The 13,248-nt window shown below is 42.9% G+C and overlaps 1 protein-coding gene across 3 annotated transcripts in view; it reads right to left on the bottom strand.

Annotated features, from left to right (window-relative positions):
• Positions 1-1,767: 1,767 nt before the first annotated feature.
• The window catches only part of GYG1 (glycogenin 1), a 31,750-nt gene continuing 20,269 nt past the window's right edge, over positions 1,768-13,248 (bottom strand). Inside the window, exons 6-8 of one of the 3 annotated variants that reach the window (XM_039240991.1) lie at positions 4,632-4,851; positions 2,441-2,491; positions 1,768-2,172 (exon numbers count right to left, since the gene is read on the bottom strand). In XM_039240991.1, the coding sequence (XP_039096922.1) occupies positions 1,999-2,172; positions 2,441-2,491; positions 4,632-4,851 (445 nt within the window). In that variant the 3' untranslated portion in view covers positions 1,768-1,998. The remainder of the gene's footprint in view (positions 2,173-2,440; positions 2,492-4,631; positions 4,852-13,248) is intronic. The other 2 variants (XM_039240989.1, XM_039240990.1) reach the window with 2 other exon arrangements.

Below are 13,248 nucleotides of genomic sequence, written 5' to 3' on the forward strand. Positions count from 1 at the left end.
TAATGCATAATGATGTTTAGAACATAATTCCCCCAAAATCACATTGGTTACCTTTGGAGGATACCAGGGAACCAGTTCCTTATTTTGTATACACATCTTCCTCAATTTATGACGGGGTTACATCTCAATAATCTCCCCCAATGCAGAGATCCTTGGATTTAGGTGTATTTTGAGAAGAGCTACCATAGCACCCGATACATGGAGGCGCTTAAAATCTTTGGTAGTGCTTTGTATACTGGAAGATTATAGCAATTCATTCTCCACCAATCCAAATAATTATATCTTCAGAAATCACTTATGTAATATTTTACAATTTTAGGTAAATCTTTAGGTTCTTCTGGGGCTCTCCTGTAGCCAGCCTCTAAGGTGGCCCCCCCACATTCCTGCCTCCAGGATTCCATGCCCCGCTATTCATTCACACCCATATTGAACAGGGCTAGCCTGTGTAACCCACAGGATATTATGAAAATAAAGAATGGCAACCTTGGTTGATTAGGTCATAAAAGCCACTGCAGTTTCTGCCCAATTAACTCTCTCAAGTTTCTTCTCATCATGGTCTTTTCTCCTCCCCTCCTCTCCCCAATAGAATGATCTCTGATTACTCACATTGGTTTTAAAAGGTCATCTTGGGGTGCCTGGGTGGCTTGATCGGTTAAGTGTCCGACTTCAGCTCAGGTCATGATCTCACGGTTGTGGGTTCGAGTCCCACACTGGGCTCTGGTGAAAGCTCGGGTCTGAAGCCTGTTTCAGATTGAGTGTCTCCCTCTCACTGCCCCTCCCCCACTCATGCTCACTCTCTCAAAAATAAACATTGAAAAAAATTAAAGGTCATTTTGGAATCTGCCCTTCCCTGACTTGCCACATCCTTGCAGCCTAGAATCATCTGTACATTTAATAAATATCCTTTATACTTCTACCATTTTAATTCCTGGATAATAATACTAGAAGACACCAGTTCCAGTACTAACAGTCTGAATGATTATCAAATATGTTCAGAGACTGACAATGAACCTATGTAGACTTTAACGTTTTATTTTCTAAAATGTGAGTACTCAACTGAATATGGAGATATAATGTGGGTGACTGACAAATTTGATCTCACTTTCCTTCATTAATTACACCCATTACCGTCACTGGAGAACATGCAATTTTAATATTTCTAGAAATATAGAAACCAATTCCAGTGTCAAGTGTTACACTGGTTTTTAAAACACTGACAAATTCTAAAAATATGAAAAACTACTTTTTTTCAAGGGGAGCGGGAATCCTTTAATTAGACAACCAGGATATGGCAATAAGTCTTTATTTCATACAGGGTGCTGCTGCAGGTAACCATCAGAGAACACACGGCTGTTTACAGATACACAGAACGGAACACAAGTGTTTTTGCATGCTGTAAACTGTACACAGGAAAACTGGTGACTTCAGACACTACAATTAGGAAATAAAATGGGTTAACGCCATCTGTTGATAGGTTTATGAGTCACTCAGCAGTGTTCTAGGCTGTCTTTGCCTGAAAGCACGATTACAATCGCTTTGGTGGCCTCTGGGCAATTCTAAAATGCGGGTCTAGTCAAAGGTACAACAAGCAAGCAAGAGATAGATACCCCATCCCATTCTCAGGGAGACCTACTGAGAGCCTGCCTTGGCACGTTTTTTTTTTTTGTTTTTTTTTTTTTTTTTTTAGAGTCGATACAGCCATTTTAATAGTTTTCCCTTACCACCTGTGTTGGCAGTCAGCAAAACTAATTTCTGACCCATGTGCCGAATAAGCCTAGGGTTAAAAAGCAGAACGCTGTCCACATAGCTGAACTGCTATTTCACAACTTTTGCCCCGTTCTCACCCGTTGTCCTGCAAAATCCCCTCATCTGATGCATCTTAATTTTAGCAAAGCTTCTAGCAACTGTAACAGACCTTTCTTAACCCAGCTCTAGATACTAAGTATCCAAAACAAGTGCCTGTGAAATGGATGTGTCCATGGGAAAAAGGCAGCGTTTTTACTGGAGGTAAGTGTCAAGTTTCCTCTTGATGTTGTCAAAGGAATCTGCTCCCATGTAATCGGCCTGGCCCTGTTCCCACCGCTCCTTCCGTTCTTCTGAGGACACAAAAGGCTGTGCTGTGGCCGGGATCTCCCCAAGGGACAGATGTGATACAGCTCCCGAGACACCTTCCTAAAAAGGAGAGCATCATCAGACTCCTTGAGGTCTGAAAGCCAGACTGCTTTAAAGAACGCAGGAAGTTGAAGGTGAGAAAAGCCAGGATGAATTATCATGCAAAGTAGCAAAAACTGAAAAGTATTACATGAAACAAACAAACAAACAAGACACAGAAATACAAGGGTTGTATGATTTTTTTTTCCTAACGAAATGAAGACTTCTGGACTCAGTGAAAACATTGGGAAAACAAAGTAATTAGGGTTAATGTTTAAGTTCTGCATACCTTTCTACAGAAGCCACAAGAGAAAGCCAGTGTATAGACCAAGTCTGAAAGCTGCAAACAGTTCATTAGAAAGCGTAAGATGGATGGACAAGGGAACACAAGTCTCACGATAAATTCTCGATTTGTGTGGGCTCTGAAAGGTTGAGAACTTAAACAAAATGATACCTCAGAGTAAGCTTCAGAAAGAACCTAACCAGAGAGCCGCACCATGTAAGTTGTCACGTTATAAACGTGAGCGCTAAGTGGCTTGAGACTATGCACCAAACGTCTGTGCCTGTTCAAGCTTATTATCAAGTAGCATCTTATCTTGTAGCTTGTGTTAATTCGCTTAATCTGGAACAATTCTCATCGCTTTTCCTTGGTTCATACTTCTCAGTCCTTGGGTTGTGGAAGGTATAGGGTAAATGTTCAGGAAATGGAGCAAACCTACTCTACATGACATTAAGATTCTCATGACTTAAAGAAAGGCAGTTGACTTTAAGTGTACAATGAAAGATTATCAGAGCTATTCTTCAAAAAGCTCTGAGGTGAGAACTAACAGAAAAAGGAAGGCGAATGAATACATACAAGGCGCTGCTTTTAACAGAGAAAATGGTAGAACAAAATTTTTGATTGCTGGTTCTTGTTGCTAGATATAGGTGAGTGTATATGTAGGTGTTTATATATACTGGAACTCCCAGGTACTGGGGCAGATTCCACGGGATTATTTTATAGCTGAAGCAACAGAAGTCCTTACCCTAGATGAGCCCTGCCTTTGCTTCCACTCACAATGGGAATGATACAGGGAGGTTCTTCCATAATTCTCTACTTTGTATTTTTCAGAAGATAACAGTCTTGGAGACCTAGATTTGAGTCCCAGTTCTGCTTCTGGTGAGTATGTTATATAACCAACAGAAGGTATTTAGCTTCTTTAGACCTCAGTTAATTTTAATATACAAAAAGGGCATAGTAACAATAATACTTGATAGAGTAGTTGTAAGGATTCTATAATAATAGCTAACTTTCCTTAAGCACTATGTGCCAGGCAACATTCCAAGTACTGTAAAAGTATTATTTCATGGTTCATATAAAGCAATTAGAGTAATAATGTTAGTGGTATTTATTTTTCCCTTTCTCCATTTTATATATTGGTACAGGGGCTAATAAGTAAAATGGCTAAAATCTCTTCTGTGGCAAATAAAAGGATCTCTTACAACCTATTATAACCTCTTATAATTATAGCAAGGTAATTAACTGATTAGTTAGACTCAATTACAATTTACTCATTCAATTCTATTCTTTATATCTTAGTTGCATAGCATAAAAGTATAATTTCTCATCCTCTTCTAATTTTTCCAAAAGAATAAACCTCAGAGGAAGACCTTTAAAGTCAGAAACAAGGTTAAGCAGTTCGTTGTTTTAAATGTTAATATCATCTTCTTACAAGATTTCTTTTTCAAGATCCTATCTAACCATAAGAGCACAAACACAGCAAACCAACATAATCCTAAAAAAGTATCTGTTGTTGCATGTTCATGTTATTGTGATGTTCACTGAAAATACATTCTTCTAAGCAGATGAAAAAAATAAAATACATATATTTAAATGTTTATGGTTTCTTTGGAAAAGTGTCTATTCATCTAAAACATGAAAGAGGGCACTCTCTATACGTTAGGAATAGTCTTAGAACCTTAGGATAATGAGCTAAGAATTCTATAGATATTATATATGGATATATATATACATACACACAGACACATACATATACATATATATAAAAGCCTCTAAAACCCTTTCTTATGCTTTCAGAGCTAATGAAATTTGCCACAAAATCTACTACTTTAGTCTTTGCTGGCCCTGTTTCTCCCCTCTAAAATAGAAAATTTTTTTCTACAGAAGTTCTTTTTATTTACTTATTTAAATTTAAATTCAAATTAGTTAACATACAGTATAGTACTGGCTTCAGGAGTAGAACCCAGTGATTCATCACTTACACATAACACCCAGTGCTCATTCCAAATAGTGTCCTCCTTAATGCCCAGGACCCATTTAGCCCACCCCCTCCACTAATTTCCCCTCCAGCAAACCCTCAGTTTGTTCTCTATTTAAGAGTCTCTTATGGCAAAATACCACTAAATATTCTACCTCTACCAGTATACAACTTTAAAAAACTACAGCATTAAATTGCCTGAAAGGAAAAAACAGAACCTACCACATTTAAGTACGAGTGGGGGTCTTTAACAAGGCCAAATTGTTGAAGCAGAGGTAAAACGTTGGTGGTGAAGATGTCCCACCACAGGTTGAGAAACTCTGGATGAGTCATGGTGGGATCATGGGACTCGCTTTTGACATTTTTTGTTTTAGGATCGTAAGTATAATTCCATGGTTTGATTCGCCCCAGGAAATGCACAACTTTTGCATTTGCACCAAATCTGCCAAGAGAACACAAGCCGAACCCATTAGTGGATTCTGAGCACTGACACAAAGATGAATGGCACTTTGTTCTGTAGCCTGAACATTGCACCTTCCACCTTACAGTAATGGTTGGAAAAGAGCTTAAGCTCACAAACTTTTAGACATACTTTTTAAATTATTCAACTGTATGTTAAATACACATGAAAATCTAAAAGTAGTGGCGGATCAGCGCAAAAACCAACACACCAATCCACTGCAGAAAAGGTACAACACTTGGAAAACCATTTGGAATTTGCTGGTAACACTGGCAACACTCGCGACCCCGATCTGGAAGCTCAGGTCTTAGGCACACATCCTAAAGCAGGTGTGCCACAGGAGACGTAATCAAAATGTGCATGGCAGCAGCACTGTTTGATGTAGTCATCACTGGAAACAACCCAGGCGGCCTTATCTTAGTAGGTTAAGATTGTTCGGCAAGTGTTCACTCCCTTTCCCAATCTCCACAGGGGGAGTGAGTTTCCTGCCTCACTGATAATTGGGCATGCACAAAGCACTTGCCTTTGGTGAAGAAATGGGAGCAGATGTGACACTGCCTTCTAAAAAAAAGCCCTGCTCATTTCTGTTCCTTCTCTCTGATGAAGCTGTGACCTCCTCCGGCAGAAGAACAGAGAAGACTCATGGAGCAGATCTGGATCAAACTTGTGGCCTGGCATTCATCACAAGCCCCGCTGTGATGATCAGAGCTGCCTCAGCCCATCCACCAACATATGAGCAAAAAATATATACTTACTGTTGAATGTCACTGAGATTTTATGGTTATTTGTCCATTTTATCTTTTATTTTTTAAATGTTCATTTATTTTCGAGAGAGAGACAGAGTGCAAGTGGGGGAGGGGCAGAGAGAGAGGGAGACACAGAATCTGAAGTAGGTTCCAGGCTATAAGCTGTCAGCACAGAGCTCAATGCAGGGCTCAAACCCACAAACTGCGAAATCATGACCTGAGCCAAAGTCGGACACATAACCGACCAATCCACCCCATTTAAACTTTTTAAAGGACAACTTGTGGTATATTCAGATGATGGAATATAATATAGCAGTGAAAATAAATTATAGTTCCACTTATTTAGCAAATGGATAAATTTTTAAAATATGAAAACTACAAATTCAAACAAACACATAATGCAAAACAAAGTACTGCTTAAAGAGTAGAAAACTGATCAATGTAAGTGTCATGACGTTGGTTATCTCTGGGGGAAAGGGAAGCATGATGGGAAACACACGCACAAGGGCTTCTGAGGTACTGGTTATAGTCTATTTTTTAACTTGCATTTAAAAAAACACAATTTTTATGTATACCCTTTTGTGTATACACTGCATCTCACAATAGTATCTTAAAAAGACTAAGAGTTAAGATGGTCCTGTTCTGGCGGAGAGGAAATCTATGCATATAAAACCAAATAATAAAGGTGAATATAACACGTGCCAAAAGAAAGCTGGGACCAGTGAGAGCTCCGGGAATGCAGAGGCAGGGAGGTGGTGACAGTAGGCTCAGTGGGGCAGAGACTGAAAACTGTACCGCAGACCGGGGCTGGGTAGCTGGCAAGAATACGAAGAATTCTAGGCAGGGGGATAGCAAGTATCAGGTGAGCATGTGTGTGTCAGACTGAGGGTCCTCCCAGCGGAGCCAAAGAGCAAACTTCGCTCAGAAAGTAAGAATGGGACAGGTCCTTGGGTGTTGGGCTCAAGTGTCGGATTTTAGTGGATTTATCCTATAGGTGACCAAAGTAGCTGAGCATGATGTATAGACTGAAATAATGCAAACTCTATTCGTGTAATTTTTCCGATCTTAAAAAAAAATTTGTTTTAATGCCAGAGACCTATTATATAGCTATCACTATCTGAGAGTTTCCTACGTTTGGGGCCCAAATTCTTTTAGGGACATGATGGGGAATAATAACAGGCTAGCATGGTAGACCTTACTTGTGTGTTAACAGGGGCTCTTAGAGGCCAGTGAGTTGCCCATAGCCCTACAGCTAATAAGTGGCAGAAAAAGGATTTGGCACAGTTCTGCCTCTTTCTTAAGCCTGTCCTCCTACCAATCCTACCGTGTGACCACTCCAAAACTGGGAAAAATAGAGCCTATCGTAAATTTCCTCAGCTCATTTCTTCTGAAAACGCAGTAGATACTTGGTATCCCCAAGTTTACTCTTAATTTTATATTTTACACATACATGCACATATGCACATACCCACAGGTGGACACACACATGCATACAAATACTCTCAATTTTATCCTTAAAAGGACAGAAGTCATAATGCTCAAAATTTGTGCAGACAGGACTATTAACTAAATATGCATCTGTTACGCATAAGACACTATGCTCCGTGCATGACCTCAAAAGATTTCCGTCCCAACAGGGAGAGGGGTCATCGAACAGAAGAAACAAGAGCACAAACGAGGCAACGTATCCGGGCTAGCAGGGCAATGCTGACATTAGGGGCTATGGAAATGACAAAGCAGTTAGTGCAGGTAGGGATTTTCAGAAGAGGCTTTGCAGGAAGTGGGGCCCAGAGGAGACCCGGGCAAGATGGCACGGTTAAAATAACAGCCTTTGACCAATGTTCTGATGGTGATGGGAGAGCCCAGCCCTGAGGCCCGACGCTTGGTACAATGTCGGGGGCGGGGGGGGGGGGAGGGGAGCGGGCATTGCCCCATCTATAACACAAACACGCCTAAAACCCGAAGAGAGCACATGTGAAAGAGCAGGCGTTGCTTCTGCCTTCTCACACATCCCCTCCTTCCGACTCATCTTGCCTGGAGCAGGTAGGAGTACTTGAGTCTCCTTCTAGAGTAACTGGCCATGAACTTCAATCCATGGTTTTGCCTAGACCTAATATGAATGTCACACAGTCATTATGTGAGAGGTAACAATACTACCTAAAATATATTAAACTATTCCCTTCTAACTTGCTCTCCGGACAGTCTGCAATAGATCAGGCAGGAGAAATGGTAACAGCTACCACATATGGAGTCCTCACATGTACCAGACATTGGTTAACATCTGCATGGTTTATCTCATTTAATCTCCAAAACAACTATGTGAGGAAACCAAGGCATGAAGTAATCCCTGTCTAGGATCCCATGGCTGGTAAGTGACCAGGCTGGGATCCCACCCAGGAGGTCTGGTTCTAGAGCCAAGGTTCTTAACCACAAGTAGGCTGTTACTGAAAGACACTCCCAGAATTAGAAGGACGTCATCTGAGTGACATGTGTTACTTCAGGAATTCCCTGCCTACAGATGGTCTGTCTGAAAGATGGAAAGGACATGGTTAGTGAACCCTAGAAATACTCCAAACATAGTCAAAGACAGAGCAAAGTTACTAACAGGAAAGAAAGCTACAAAGCAAGCAACTTAGTACTGCCTAAGACAGACGGTCCCCAGATGGGTTCAGTTTGCACAAAGGTCAGGGAAGGTTGGCTGGAACAGGAACAAGGAATGGACAGTGGTGTGCTCAGGACCAGCAGCCAATCCCCAGGTGGACTGTGGCAGACAGTGTCTAAGGGCCACCTCAGCTCCTCTCTGCCACCTCACTCCGTGAACTGGGCCTTTAAAGCTCATGCGGAGGCAGGGCCTGGTGGCCCAGAGCAGTGCAGCAGTTGGCAAACGCCTCCCAGTGCAACTGGCTTGGAGGCAGGAGTCTACGCTTCTGCCTCTGGCTCTGTCTGTGCCCCTCCATGGTTCAGGGGCCTCTGCGAACTGCCTGGAGACTGGACTTTATGCTGGTTAGATCCTAACCGATGTGGCTCATGGCCTTCCCCTTGCAGGTCAACAGAAACCCCATTTGGGGACAGTCTACACTCTGCACTTCACTGTGGCTCAGGCCTGGGCTCCACCTTCATGAAGCCGTGATTCCTGAGTGTCTTTCATGTGAAATCATGGATACCCTCTGTGGCTAGAGGAAGGATCCCCCTTCCTCAAAATTACCTTCTTTATTCTATCCTAACACCATGAAAAAAACTGTATCCACTGGACAGTCTTTTCATAGGGCAGTCTTAGTTTGAAGAAAGGCCTTCATAAGCCTGTCTGAGGTAGAATAGGAGATCATAATGGGTCCTAAATATGGGTGGAACTGCATTTTGTGCCCAAAGGCGAGGGACTCCTTGGTGCCGGTAAGATGAGGGGGACGAACAAGAAGGGAGCAGGATTGTTGAAGTGTGATGTAACCACCCAACAGCGGTTCCACATTTCAGGAAAAAAAAGAATCAGAAAATGCACGATGTGAATAGGTTTTTATTGTAGCCCAGGGGTACCAAGGGACAGACCAAAAAAGTGCTCATGGGGATTCAGGAGGGTTATGACCAAAGATGCAGGGGAGAGGAAGTAAGAAAGATGCTGGGGCACACAGGAGTCACGCACAGGCTCCAGAGGTCAGGAGTTCAGGCCACGACTGGCCCTACTTCTGGATGCTAAAGAACAAGAACTCTTTTTCAGGCACTGAGGTATTTCTTTAACCTAACTGCCACACACCAAAGAGATCTATGGACATGAGTAGGGGTAGGAGAAAAACAAGTTTTAGAGCAAGGATTCTTTATGAGAAGTGCAGGCCTGGGCGAGTCACTGAATGTGGAAGGTTCTGGCCAGCCCACGGGCCCTATGAGGGTGGGCCGATGGGGGCAGGGTACAACGTAAGGCAGCTGCTGAGTGGGAGACATGGGGCTCTGATAGGAGGTGGGAGCAAAGTGCAGACAGCCCTGCAGTTGGACAGAAGATAGTCGTACAGAGCGCTGGTCCTGGAATCCACCAGCTCTGCCCTTGACTTGATAGAGGGGGGCTGTTAGACCTAACCCAGGCCACTTTACAGGATGGTTTGTGAGTTGTATCGGTAAAACTATCTGTGCTCTAGCTGTACAAAAAAGAACAGGATTTATTTATACAGCAAAGCAGCCTCAAAGGCTCGCTCTATTAACTTTAATAAAACACTTTGTTTGCCAAACAAGAGAGCAAAAGGTCCGAAACACTGTTTTTGTATCTAGAGTTTTAATCTAGTTATGAATTTCATGTATTTGTGTTTATGTCTTAATCCTGCTTCTATTATTTTCTATCATTCTAATCAATTCTACTTTTCATTTATGAAAATCCAAAACAGCCATATCAAAATGAAATAAGTAAAAGCACAGGTCATAACTGAAAAGGGAAATTACTTTTTATTTAAAAGAATTAGTTTAGCCTGGCACACCTGGGTGGCTCAGTTGGTTGAGAGTCCCTTGATTTCGGCTCAGTTCATGTTCTCACAACCATGAAGAGGAGAAGTCAATTCAGTGAAGAGGACCACAGAGCACAAGTGATTACAAGTCCTACACACGATCGAGTCCTGAGTGTCGGGCTGGGTGTGGAGCCTGCTTGGGATTTTCTCTTTTCCCCTTCCCAGCTCTCCCATATGCACTCTTTCTCTCCTCCCCGCCCCCCCCCAAAAAAAAAAAAATCAGCCTAAATCCAATTTGGAGGTATTCTTACAGGAGGGTAAACTCAGGGTATTTTTCCAAATCTCTCGCTCACCAAAAGCAACAATCAGGTACCAGTCCAAATTTATGCCACCTGGCTAAAAAGCAAAATAGTTAGCTAATGAATAAGGGGATATACTGATGTCAAAAGATGAAGTTCAACTGATCTCAATGCAGAACAAGGATGACCAGAAGATTCACTGACTCACTGCCCGATTTATCCACTAATTTTACCAGCCAGGAACAAAAAACCAAACAAACAAAACGTTGGGTACATATTACGATTGTCTCTAAATTACGGGCAGCCATTCATTCTGACCCAGTAATGGGGATTTGTCTCAGCTTGCATACATCTCTTAAAATAAGTGTTCTAATTTTAACTTGATAGAATCTCAAAAGAGACGTCCAGATCACAAGACATAGTTTGAACCCGAGCCAGCAATAATACTGCTTATGTTAGCCGTTAAAATAACTCCTGTGACCTGATGTTACCAAAAGATCAGATAGAATTTTCATGACTAGTTTAGCAGCTGGTAACTTGTGGATAAGACTACAGAAGTGTTTAGCATGGAAAAGGAACTACGTCCATGACAGTGCACGCAGGAGCCATTTTACTTCTCACGAAGCGTTTTACGTGTGATGTGCCGTTAGGTGCCAAGAACGAGGAACACGGTGCCGCTTGTGAGACCTTTCTCCGGGAAATGAGGCAGCACTGCCAGCCACCCCTGCCCACCTCTATGATTCCTGTTCTCTGGCCCATGGCCACTCACTCCTGTACCTTCTTATGCACAATCCCCTCTCCCACTACCGGTCAGCCACCTTTCCCCTCTCCCCCACACACAGTCTAAATCAAGGGTCATGAGCCCAGTGCCCAAAGGGTGTGCTGGCCGTGCAGAGGAGGAGTCATTTCAGTGAAGGGGACCACAGAGCACAAGTGATTACAAGTCCTATCACCAGAAGACGGCAGATACTTAAGTAGAAAACATTTGTGGCCACCAGGGACCTATCCGATTTTTCCTTGCCTTTCAAGCAAAATAAACTTTCCCAATCATCCCTGGAAATCAGAACAACATCAGTACTCAAATGTGGACTTTAATAACCTAGACTAGGACCTCGTCAACTACTTCACCTACCAGGGTGGCCTGTCCTCAGAGTAGGCCTGGCCACCATGGAGACTTCCCTGGTAGCATGTCAATCTGAGTCCCTCCAGGCTGACTGGCTTCAGAAGAGCTGCCTACATTCACGGCCTCCAATTCTCCCCTCTCTAGGACCACTTCAGTCTGGCTTCCTGCCACCACTCCACCAGACATGCTCTTGTTAAAGTCACGAGTGGCCTCCACATTCTAGGTCAGTGCCCTTTCTCAACTATCCTCTTATCTGACTTATCACAGCATCTGAGACAGATGGATCCCTCTTTCCTCCTTGCAACATTTTCTTTGGCTGGCATGTGCCGCACCTCACTCTCCGGGGTCTCCCCTTGCCTTACTGTTCCTAGTCTCAGGTCCCTGCTCCTCCACATTTTCCGGTTTCAGGACTTTCAGGACTCTTGTATCATCATCACTCTCTTGGTTATCCCATCCTGTCTCATGGCTATAAATATCGCTTCTATGCTTACACTCCCATTCTTAGGTCTCACCCAGACCTCACTCCTCACTCCTACATCTACTTACTATTCTACACTTTCACTAGGATGTTTACTAGGCACCTCAAACCTAATACAATCAAAACTTGATACACTCAATAAGCCTCTAGTCAACCCCTGCTCCCACAAACCTGTTTCCCCCAATTTTCTCCATCTCAGGGAATGGCAACACCTTTATTCCAATTGCTTAGGGCCCCAAACCTATAACAGTTATCGGACAGCTTTCTCCCACATCCCATCAAATATCTGACTTTTTTCAAAAGAGACTGAAAATCTAGGTTTCATGAGAAATTTCCTGATTTTTAAGCATTGGCAATGGAGTACAAAAAGAAAAAAACTATGTAAGGAAGGCAAAAACACATCTGATGGACAAATATCGTTTGCAGCCCAGTCTGAGACCTCAGAGGAAGGGATGTCTTCTGCTCAATCCACACACTCTTCCCCCTCCCACGAGCTCCATCTCCTACTGGAAGCATTTCTCAGACTTCTGCCCACGGGATATCACTCCTTGTGCTCTTTTTGCTCATTGTCAGAGCTGCTTCTTATGGCTATGCTAGGTCTGATGGGAAAGCTTCTCCCTTGGTGTTAAGGGCTGAGATAGGGGAGTGGGATGGAAGAGCTGAGGACAGATCATCTGATAGAGAGAGATGAGGTCAGAATGAGCAGATGATCATGCCGGAAACTGGGGTACCTGGGGCCCAACAGGCATTACTGACACCCATAAAGGAGGAACAAGACAGCCATGCAACCACTGCTTGATTCTTCTCCAACGCTCATATCACAATGGACTGTGCCACATGACGTACAAAAGACCCTCCACATGCATGGAGATGCAAGCCAACTGGATTCTAGCTCCCTCACTCATCTTTGCAGCCCTCAGTGAGCAGATTGTGGGGCACCAGCTACGTGCTGCAGGCCTACCGATTGAACAAACAAGTGAGTGAACAAACAGAAGGCAGAAAAAAATAAGACTGATACAAACTACAGGGCCTCAGGGTTTTAGGTGAAGATGTAAGAGTGTGAAAGTAATGAGCACAGAAAGGCTAGGTCTTCTAGAACAATAGTCACAGCGGGATGCTGGACCCAAGGGTGGCTCAGGGTCCAAGGGGGAGAAAAAAAAAAAAAAAATCAAATCAGAAATACACAAGAACAGAATTCAGGAGACCAAAGGTTCATTCTTGGAAAACACTGATTTTAAAGAGGTCTGATAAGGTCTTAGTGAAAAAGCCACATTCCTGAAAAGGAAATAATGGATACCAATATCCTCAG

The sequence above is a fragment of the Hyaena hyaena genome, unplaced genomic scaffold (genome assembly GCF_003009895.1).
Source record: "Hyaena hyaena isolate Hyena2069 unplaced genomic scaffold, ASM300989v1 scaffold_186, whole genome shotgun sequence".
Lineage (NCBI taxonomy): Eukaryota > Metazoa > Chordata > Mammalia > Carnivora > Hyaenidae > Hyaena > Hyaena hyaena.